Source organism: Cucurbita pepo, chromosome 8 (genome assembly GCF_057944985.1).
Source record: "Cucurbita pepo subsp. pepo isolate OVF chromosome 8, ASM5794498v1, whole genome shotgun sequence".
NCBI classification, from domain to species: Eukaryota; Viridiplantae; Streptophyta; class Magnoliopsida; order Cucurbitales; family Cucurbitaceae; genus Cucurbita; species Cucurbita pepo.
In genome coordinates, this window is record NC_141805.1 from 8,321,558 (window position 1) to 8,331,666 (window position 10,109).

At 37.1% G+C, this 10,109-nt stretch overlaps 2 protein-coding genes across 4 annotated transcripts; one reads left to right on the plus strand and one right to left on the minus strand.

Annotated features, from left to right (window-relative positions):
- Positions 1–122: 122 nt before the first annotated feature.
- LOC111800363 (beta-amylase 3, chloroplastic) lies at positions 123–5,837 on the plus strand. Of its 2 annotated transcripts, XM_023684014.2 has the most exons (6): positions 123–538; positions 631–773; positions 3,711–4,235; positions 4,311–4,521; positions 4,596–4,706; positions 4,855–5,837. In XM_023684014.2, the coding sequence occupies exons 3-6, from the start codon at positions 3,727–3,729 to the stop codon at positions 5,638–5,640; spliced, it is 1,617 nt and encodes a 538-aa protein (XP_023539782.2). In that variant the 5' UTR covers positions 123–538; positions 631–773; positions 3,711–3,726; the 3' UTR covers positions 5,641–5,837. The 2 variants fall into 2 exon arrangements, with proteins under 2 accessions (XP_023539782.2, XP_023539781.2); XM_023684013.2 differs by lacking the exons at positions 123–538; positions 631–773 and having other exon boundaries at positions 3,691–4,235.
- Positions 5,838–6,539: 702 nt separating this feature from the next.
- On the minus strand, positions 6,540–9,750 carry LOC111800362 (putative serine/threonine-protein kinase PBL19). Of its 2 annotated transcripts, XM_023684012.2 has the most exons (5): positions 9,528–9,750; positions 8,672–8,998; positions 8,031–8,291; positions 7,310–7,432; positions 6,540–7,123 (listed from the first exon to the last, which is right to left on the minus strand). In XM_023684012.2, the coding sequence occupies exons 2-5, from the start codon at positions 8,789–8,791 to the stop codon at positions 6,647–6,649; spliced, it is 981 nt and encodes a 326-aa protein (XP_023539780.1). In that variant the 5' UTR covers positions 8,792–8,998; positions 9,528–9,750; the 3' UTR covers positions 6,540–6,646. The 2 variants fall into 2 exon arrangements, with proteins under 2 accessions (XP_023539780.1, XP_023539779.2); XM_023684011.2 differs by lacking the exon at positions 9,528–9,750 and having other exon boundaries at positions 8,672–9,468.
- Positions 9,751–10,109: the final 359 nt, after the last annotated feature.

A 10,109-nucleotide genomic window follows, 5' to 3' on the forward strand; every position in this document is an offset into this window, starting at 1 on the left:
TGCATATTGCTACTATGTAATATCATTTAAATTCAATGCTTATTCTATAACATGGGTAGGAACTTGGATCATATACGTGGTCATCACTCTGTCTCTTACATCTCTATGCTAAACATGCACAATCAGTACCTTGTGAACTGACTGATGGTTTCAGTATATTGTATTGTCTTGGAATGTTCAAACCAGGAGATTAAGTGTCAACTTTTTTTGCCTGGCAAGGCCTAATAATGCAGAACTTCCTCTTGTGATCTAAAATCTTGATTAGTTGTTCCTGAAATTGAGTTTTGTTCTTTATTTTGACGAGTAACTTGAATGGCTGCCCTAACTAAGAGATGGAAGTATGCAAAGAAAAAAGACAAGACAAAGGGACGTGTCAAATGTCAATTCTGTCTTGGATACTGTCTAAAATATCAGTTTCACAGAATTCTTGGAGATTGCAAGATCCATAGGATAACTGAGAAATAGTTTCGGGCAAATATCTTCGGAGTTCAAAGATATTTTAAGGGAAAGAAGGTCTTTGTCATATTCCATTTGGAAGGTAAGTTTCATTTCTTTCATATCTTTTTTGTTTAGGAGTTAGTCATATTATTCTTCTTATCTCCATGAAATAGGAAACACTTTTTTCTACAGTTTCACCGATCAACGGGGTTAGTGCACCTGTGATATTTCTCCCGAAAAGTCAACAGCCTATCTTTTATGGGATAGAAGCTAGACAATGAACCTATCGGATCTGTTTTCTAAGGCAAGGGGCTTGACCGCTAGGTAGTTACAAGGTAAAGTTTATAAATGTTTCATATATGTAGCATACTCCATTAGGCTATGATACTTGAAATGTAGTCTTTTTTTCAGTTCATTCAGTTTCATCTCTATGGCCATCTTACTTAATTCATATTGTTATATTGATCGAGACGATACTCACTGCGAGAATGATCTATTTCTATTTTGGTTGTAGGTATAATGACTTAAACTAGTATTTGGATAACTAAACCTTTCGCCTGAGAAGGTTGGATTCATAAAATACAGTACTTTACACTTGGTTTTGTAGGTGTAACCACTTAGCTTTTTGAGTTCTCATTTGTTTTGTTAGGCTTTTCAGATGGAGACCTTTTAAGTGTTCAATGTGAACAGAGAGAGTTGGTGGCCCAATGAAAACTTCTAAACTAGAGTTTCTACAAGGTCTTGAGTATAGAACTTGTACACTAACATCCCACAAAAAAATAAGTTAAAAACAAACCAAAACAAAACAAAGAAAGGGATGTCTAAAAACAAAATTGGTATCCATTGGAGTTCTTTACATTAATTTGTTTAAAACATACAAGTGGTCACTCTTAATCTTTGTCATATTTAGAACTTAAGTACCATAAATATTGGGCCAGAAAAGAAGAAAATGTAAAATTTGAGCTCTTACATTGATACTGTGAAGATGGAGATCCACGAAAAACTCTGCCTTGAAATTGAATGAACATGCAATCTGTGTCTTCCTTTACCCCAAAAGTTGGTACTTTTTTGGTGGTTGTGTTTACCCAAATTCCTTAGCTCAAAATGTAAACTTAACTTTATTAGTATGATCGAAAGCTAAATGTATTTTTCACGAGTCAAAAATTTGATAGCCATTTGATCACACAATTCCATTCCAAATAGAGTTTCTTGCTTCCAATTTTTGAGAAACACATTTATTCTGCAACATTATCAGATGGGACCTTAAAATTTCCAGCCTTAGATCAAAATCATATTTTCTCTCTATCAGCCTATTTTCTTTCCTCCTCATTTTCCTTTTGGCTTTCATGAGAGGGAAAAGGAAAAAGGAAAAAAAAACTTGGGAAGGGATAAGAACTAATGACCTCCACAGAAAAATCTAATGGTTGGCCTAACAATGACATGGCCACAGCTCAGCTTAGTTCTTCTTCTTCTCTAAAAGACTGAACTGTCAAAATCAAAGTTTGGATCTTTCCCAATCCAAGTTTCTGCTTTCCTTTCCAATCCAATTGGCCAACACAACGAGAATCTTTTGCCCTCGATCTTTCAAATTTAACCTCTCATTTTCATGAGGTAGATTAAAAAAAAAAAAAAGAAAAAAGCAGAAAGCCTTGAAATCACTTGAGCACCTCAAGGGAAGAATGTCGTTGTTCTAGCAATAACAGTAAGCTTCTAGCAGAGGAGTGAGATGAGAAAAAAGGGGTGGCTCTATTGGCTAAGGCTTGTGGTTTATGCTACGCAAAGGTCGCACGTTCAAAGCGTGTTTGAATCTTGAAGTGAGTTTCATAAGGGAAACTCATGATGTCTACAAAGTTTGGGCCTTGTGTTGGGCAGGCTAAAAAAAGCTGAAGGTGGTGGATGCATTTCCTTGAACCTTGCTCTAATGGGTATCTTTGAAAAAATCTCCTACCAAAAAACAAAATAAGACTAGAAATCTTGCTGCAGATAAGATTTTGATCATATCACCACATTGTGCACGTTGCTCAATATCACCATTTCTTTGGAGCCTATGAAACAAATTTAGAAAGTAATAAGTTCCAATCAGTGGAGCACTGTGGGGATTTTGCTTGGTTTTTACAATTAGAAAACATAAAACCAGGATAGGAAAGAAAACTCTTTGTTTCAGCCACATGTGTAAGCTGAAAGATGCCTTCTTCAGTCTTTCTTATCCTAATGAAACCAACACCAATAAAACTTCAATATTCCCAAAGTTTTTTTGCCATCCACACATAGCAGTGTGAAGAAAAGTCCACAAATCACTTTCTTTGTGGGCTTCTCGTAGTTTTGGCCAAGTAAACTTAACAGAGGAAGAGATGTAGTGTTCAGCTTTAGGGAGAGAGAGAATTCCACTTTTTCTCTTGCCCTTTTTTGGTCTACCAAAAGGGGAAAAATAATAGAAAAGGGATATCAAAACTCAAAGTAAGATATATTAGTCACTTAGATCTCTGATCTTTGAAACCTCTCAGAGTTTAGCCATTGAAGATATACTTTTAGAGCTACCAAAAATCACTTAAAAGTTGGAGAGTAGCTAAAAATTAAAGCTTGCACCAGGACAAGTTCAGTTAACAGGGTATTGGTCCCCAAAAAAATATCAGAAATATTTTAGCAACTTCAAGATATTTTCTCTCTCAATGATCAGATTTTGCAGCTACTTTTTCTGGTGTGAACAGAATCCATTTGAGAAATTTTAAAGATCTAACGTTAGGGAGCAAAGGAAAATGTAGAACATTTATGAACTTGGTTTTGTTTGATCAGAAACTTATGAATATATTCATCAAAAGAAAAAGAACAGCTCGAGGACCCGGGGTAGAGAAGGCTTCCAATTTAGTAATCTTTAGAAGGCTAAGGTGAAAAGATCTTGGATTTGTTAGTTTGAGTGATTTGGCTTGCCTTTGCATTGTTATAGATATGATTGAAATGAAGGATGCATATTGGCATTGTTTATAACTAGAACTTCTAAATGAACTTTTGGGGTTTTGATTTTTATAATTCAAAGAATATGGAAGTAAATAAACGAGTAATATCGAAAACGACTTTGAAAAGGTAAAGCCAACAAGTTTTGATTTTATGTACTTTTTCCTTCTAAACGCGAGCCCACAGCCTTTGTTGTCTCCTTCAAAGTTGAAAAGTGTGTAAACATTTTTCAGAGATCTTTGTTCATATATATGCAGCATCTTCATACATGTCTATACCTTCTCTTTTCTCATACATTTCTATACCTTCTCTTTTGTAAGACGTTCTGCTGAAAAAATGACTTTAACGTTACGGTCATCGACTTCTTTCATCCATCTGAACGATACGAAGATCATAAAGGCTCCTCTTCTTGAAGATCTCCATGGCATAATCTCCTTCAAGCAAGCGAAGCCACCGAGCTGTCTCCGAATAAGAAGTTCCTTACAGGAGATTAAGATGGAAAGGGGTAGTAACAAAATGGAGAAACTTCACTCTCTATCTTTGAATCACCACACAAATGACTTGAGAGTTCCTGTGTTTGTAATGCTTCCTCTTGACACGGTTAGTCTTGGAGGGAGTTTGAACAAACCTCGAACAACGAATGCGAGTTTGATGGCCTTGAAGAGTGCAGGTGTGGAAGGAGTTATGGTGGATGCTTGGTGGGGATTGGTGGAGAAAGATGGACCTATGAAATACAACTGGGAAGGTTATGCTGAGCTTGTGCAGATGGTTCAAAGGCATGGCTTGAAGCTCCAAGTAGTCATGTCTTTTCATCAGTGTGGAGGGAATGTTGGAGATTCTTGCAGGTAACAATCCAAGCAAGGATTCTTTCTCAATTCACTTTGCAAAATTCATTTAACCTTCTCTCTTTTATCTTTCAGCATTCCTTTGCCACCATGGGTGCTTGAAGAAATAAGCAAGAACCCAGATCTCGTTTACACAGACAAATCAGGCAGAAGGAATCCGGAATACATCTCGTTGGGATGTGATTCGTTACCCGTGCTCAAAGGAAGAACACCAATCCAAGTTTATGCTGACTACATGAGGAGCTTCCGGGATCGATTTAGAGACTACTTAGGAGAAGTAATCATGGTATGCATCTACAATTCATTTAGATCTCTCCTTCATCTTCATATTCGCCTACTGAAGTTCATGTGCAACTACAGGAAGTTCAAGTTGGGGCTGGTCCATGTGGGGAACTCAGATATCCATCTTATCCAGAGAGCAATGGAACTTGGAGATTTCCAGGAATTGGGGAATTCCAATGTTATGACAAGGTATCCATGATAGACTCGATATACGTATTTCGTATTAATCTCGAACGTATTTGAGAAAAGTGATAACAGGATCTTGCTACATCAATATCAAACTAGGGGCTGTTGAGCAACCCGAACTTATGTATGATATGTGTTCTGTGTTGAACAGTATATGAGAGCATCCCTGGAGGCAGCAGCAGAGGCCATTGGAAAAAGAGATTGGGGAAGCAGTGGAGGACCAAATGATTCAGGTCAATACAACCAATTCCCTGAAGATTCCGGATTCTTCAAAAGGACAGGAACATGGAACTCGGAATATGGCAAATTCTTTCTCGAATGGTACTCGGGTGAGCTATTACAGCACGGCGATAGAGTCATATCAGCTGCAAAGGGAATTTTCCATGGAACTGGTGCAAAGCTATCAGCAAAAGTAGCTGGCATTCACTGGCATTATGGAACACGATCCCATGCTGCCGAGTTAACCGCGGGGTACTACAACACTCGACACCGAGACGGTTACTTGCCTATTGCAAAGATGCTGGCTAAACATGGAGTTGTGTTGAACTTCACTTGTATGGAAATGAAAGATGGACAGCAGCCTGGCTATGCAAATTGCTCACCAGAAGGATTGGTTACACAAGTGAAGATGGCTACAAGGGATGCTAAGGCTGAACTTGCTGGTGAAAATGCATTGGAAAGGTATGATATAGCAGCTTATGAGCAAATTTTAGCTACTAGTAGATCAGAATCTGGAAATGGTTTGGCTGCATTCACTTACTTGAGGATGAACAAGGACCTTTTTGAACCCCAAAACTGGAGGAACTTAGTCGAGTTCGTAAAGAGAATGTCGGAAGGTGGTCGGAACTGGAGACTTCCTGAATCAGACTGCTGTGGCAGTGATCTTCGTGTTGGATTCATCAAGGAAAAGAAGATCGAGGAAGTTGCTGTGGTGTAGAGGGTGATATCACAGTGTGTTATAGTTGAAGGATAAAAAAGAGAATAGGGACACGGTCAAAACTCTTATAATGTTTTTACCCTCATACATGATGTTTGTAATTATCGAGTCCCTTTGTAAAAAGATGGATCGAGAAGGGATCTATGCATAAATATAGGCAAGTGAAATAAAATGGACAAATCTTCGACAATCCAAAATCACTATATAGTTACTCTTTTAAGTTCGAGCAACCTTCAAACTCTCCTTTATAGGAAGTGCAAACACAAAGTTCGAACCAAAACGAACAAAATCATTTTGTTGTTTTTTTTTTTTTTTTTTTTTTTTTTTTTTTTTTTTTTTTTTCATATCAAATTAATTAATTAATTAATATTGTTATAATAACAAACCCGCTTTTAATTAAGTAGAATTTAAAACAATAATTTTAATGCTTACCGAATCTGGGAAGAGTGAAAATTGGTTCCTTTTTTGTTTTAAAATAAATAATAATAAATTATTATTATATTATTATTTTGACGGTTTAATATTTTAAGAAAAAGTCGGATTCCATTAAATTTTTTCTCAAGTGCAATCTGACCATTGGGCTAATACTTTAAATATATATTATATTATATTTGTTTTGTATTCCTTTTAATTGTCGCCCTTCATTTTTCTTGTACCTCAATCGGACGGCTCAAATTAAAAGTTATTTTTTACCCATTTCGTCTACATTTCCAAACTCTCAATTTTTTTTCTTCGAGATTCTTGTAAATTATTCTTTAAAGCTTCTAAAATTTGCAACGTTTGATCATAATCTACAGCGATCGAACTCTAATCCTTAAAAGATGCTTGTTTATCGTGTTCGATAAAATTAATTTTTCATATTTTATATCTATCTTACTAGTTCGATTTATTATCTACTATTAAAAAATTACGATAATTATGCATCACTCCGGGGTAATCATACAGATCCGACACATCCAATCTTACAACCATTCTAGTAGAAGGTCAAAACTTTTCATACAGAGGATCATACCTTTCCTTGTCGTCTTCCAATCATGCCATGCTTTTGATCAACAAATCTTGGAGATAACAGAACGCCATGAGACTGTTGTTTCTGGCTACTGCTCGAGCTTGAGCTCGTTTTCTCTTCCGACATTACTAGCGCTTTCTGTAAGCTTTCAACTACTTCTGTCATCGTTGGCCGACTCATTGCATTCTTGTTCAGGCACCGGTCTGCCAACTTTGCAACTTCCCGGGCGGAGGACAAGGAATACTGGTTTCTGAGTCGAGGATCGATTAGCATGGTGAACATACTACTGTCAACTGGAAACTGTCTCACCCATTGAAGAAGTTTCTGCTCTCCCGTGGGGCGGTTTCTATCCAATGCTCGTCTGCCTGTGAGGAGTTCATATAGAACCACACCGAAACTCCATACGTCGCATTGGCTCTTGAGACGGCCTGTTTCAACATATTCAGGAGCAGCGTATCCATGTGTTCCAACCACCTGACAGGCGAAACAACAGCCATTTGAGATTTGGTTATGGCGATATAGATCCAACCTAAGCATCTAAAATGCATAATCCAGGGAATGAGACGTCTAGTTCGTCGCATCATGTCACCATGATATATTTCACACGAGACACATAAAACTTCGAGCAACTAAATCGAACATGAAAGCTACCATACGTACAGCTGTAGAAACATGTGTGTGATCACCACTTGGTCCTTCTCTAGCAAGACCAAAGTCTGAGAGTTTAGGCTTGAAGTTCTCGTCCAATAGCACGTTCGACGATTTAAAATCCCGATAGATCACCTACACAAATAAATGTACGAGCAAAAAATGATCAACGAATTGAAATGATAGGATTCCATAAATATATAAATCAGGCAATAGTAAAGGAAAAAAGTTAACAAAGAGAATTATAATCGCTACTCGATGCAGAAAAAGGCCATAGCATCCGTCCGGTACTAATATCGGTTCTTTATAGCAGAAGCTTAACGTTTTACCACTCGCAAGCATAACGTGTTGGACAGATATTTCGGGATTTCTTTTCTTGTTTTTTTTTTTTTATTTTTTTATTTTTAATATCCAGGACTGTTCGAACTAGCTTGCATGCACTTCAACTATTCTCACGGGGCACATTTGGTGGCCAAGTTAAATTGTATGATATTAAATCCTAGGTACGGGACCATGACTGTTTGCACTCATTTATTTCCAAAGATTTCTATTGCAATGAGATGTTCATAAGGTTGAACCACATTGCTAATGAAACACAATAGTGGGTTGCAAAGATTCGGTTCTTGTTGTTCGTTGAAATTTCACCAACAATGTTTAAGCTCAAAACCTTCCAACTCAAATTCGAAATTAACGATACGGTTACCGAACAAAAGCGAAAGCACATAAATCGAACCTGTGTTTCTAATCCTCCATGTAGATAAGCCAAACCCTGAGCTGCACCAATGCTAATCTCTACTCTTTTCTTCCATGGGAGAGTGGGCGACATTCTTTGGAAAAGATGGTGCTCCAAGCTTCGGTTGGGAAGGAACTCGTAGACTAACAGCCTCTGAATTCCTCTCTCACCATTCTCAGCAGCATAACCCAGAAGTTTAACTAAATTTGGATGATCAACTACACTAAGAAACTGAACTTCTGCAAGCCATTCTTTATGACCCTACACGACAGAAAAACTCGACCGTAAGAAACACTACTACACAAATAAACAGTGCAAAGTTCAAATATCTACTTGCTTTTTCGTATAAAATGTAATGTTTTATTAGCGAATCTGTTCGGATGGTACATTTCATCCCTTGACTTGAGAAGAACATTCAAATATTCTAAAGAAAACATTAAGAACAAAAGAACAGCCCATAAACGATATGAACAAATGAAAGGACACAAAAATGTCAACCAAATGAAAGTCAGCTGGCTTTCATTCTTTAGAGTACTATGTTGCTTAGCTTAGAGAATATTCTATGCAGCAGATGATTTGAATATTGATAAACACTGATATATGATTAATCACAATGCTTTTAAAATATTGAAGGCAATAACCTGCAAGCTATGCTGGTTGAGTTTTTTAATGGCGACCACAACAGGTTCATCGTTGATAGTTGTGGGCTTAACTCTTCCTCTGTACACAGATCCAAAACCGCCCTCTCCAATCTTCAACATCCTGCTGAAGCCATTTGTTGCATCAATAAGCTCTTGGAGGGAGAAAACCCTCAAATTATGCTCCTTCTCTTTGTATAATTCAGGAATACTCCTCGATGGTAATGAATTTGACGGTCTGAAACCATTTTTGGTGGCGGAATTGTTGGATTTATCCCCTTGGTTCAACTCTGGAGCGGATTTGGATATTCCTTTGGATTTGGATTTCCCCTTTGGATTAAAGAAACACTTCATCTTTTTAAATAAGCTAATTATTTCCGACAGAAGCAAGACAGTCACCAATTCAAAAGGATAGTGTTCATTCGAAAACAAGAAATTCAAAGGAACTAAGAGAGAGAGACGGAGATGGAACCAGAGCGAACAAGAACAAGAACCCCACGTGAAAGATCCATAAGCCAAAATAGAGAGAAAAAAAAAAAGGCGATTATAAAGAAGAAAAGGCAAAACAGAGAAACCTAATAGACAGTTGAGCAACAGGATGTGAACAAATAAAGAAAACCCAGATGGAATCGGAGCGAAAAAGAGAAATTAAACGTGAAGTGAGTGAAGAAAACGAAACGAAATCGAAAAGGAATTGCTACAAAAAGCGAAGCAATCCATCGAGCAAATAAGTGGAAAACATAAGAAAATCGCACCAAATCGATTGTGAGAAATAGAGGGGAAGATTAAATAATCATAATCGGAGAAAATATCGTGTATGAAAAGTAAAAGAGCGATGAAAAGGACAGAAGTAGCATACCAGATTTTCCACGGCGGCAATGACCGAATGGAAGACCTTTCAAATATGATATCATCAGTGGGGTGTTTACGATCATTATAACGTCATATTAACGCGGTGGGTGTTTGTTCATATGCGATCGATGGAACGACTGAACTTTGAACGCACTCAATTCCTTTTCTTCAATTCTTCAAACCCTAGAATGGGAAATGGGGACCCTACGGAAACACTGGGGCTTCAAAAGCGGTGATTTGGGGATTCATCAACTTTATAAACTCCTCCAAATCTTCACTACATTTTTCTCATTTTCTATGTTTCAATTCTTTTTTAGTCAAACTTCACAAACAAAAACATGTTTTTGAAATTACTTCATTTTTTAAATTTTGCTTTCCGGAAATCTTGGGTCGGTGGGCTCAACCCGGGTTGAGTTGTCCACCTGTTTTTTTTTTAAATTATTTTTTAAAAAAATATTATAAAATTCAAATACTAAACGTTCATGCGTCACAAAATATCACTAATATCAGTTAGAAACTTAAAATATTCTTAATCTTTATAATAATTTATTAAAAGTACAGTGGGTTGGGTTGGATTGACACGACCAAG

What these genes read in the sequence shown, in the direction of transcription:
- LOC111800363 (XM_023684014.2), top strand. Translation starts at nt 3,727, where the DNA reads ATGACTTTAACGTTACGGTCATCGACTTCTTTCATCCATCTGAACGAT. An exon ending in ACTTAGGAGAAGTAATCATG is followed by an intron (nt 4,522 to 4,595) that starts GTATGCATCTAC and finishes GTGCAACTACAG; the next exon opens with GAAGTTCAAGTTGGGGCTGG. An exon ending in AATTCCAATGTTATGACAAG is followed by an intron (nt 4,707 to 4,854) that starts GTATCCATGATA and finishes TGTGTTGAACAG; the next exon opens with TATATGAGAGCATCCCTGGA.
- LOC111800362 (XM_023684011.2), bottom strand. Translation starts at nt 9,022, where the DNA reads ATGAAGTGTTTCTTTAATCCAAAGGGGAAATCCAAATCCAAAGGAATA. An exon ending in ATGGAGGATTAGAAACACAG is followed by an intron (nt 7,433 to 8,030) that starts GTTCGATTTATG and finishes TTATTTGTGTAG; the next exon opens with GTGATCTATCGGGATTTTAA. An exon ending in ACACACATGTTTCTACAGCT is followed by an intron (nt 7,124 to 7,309) that starts GTACGTATGGTA and finishes TTCGCCTGTCAG; the next exon opens with GTGGTTGGAACACATGGATA.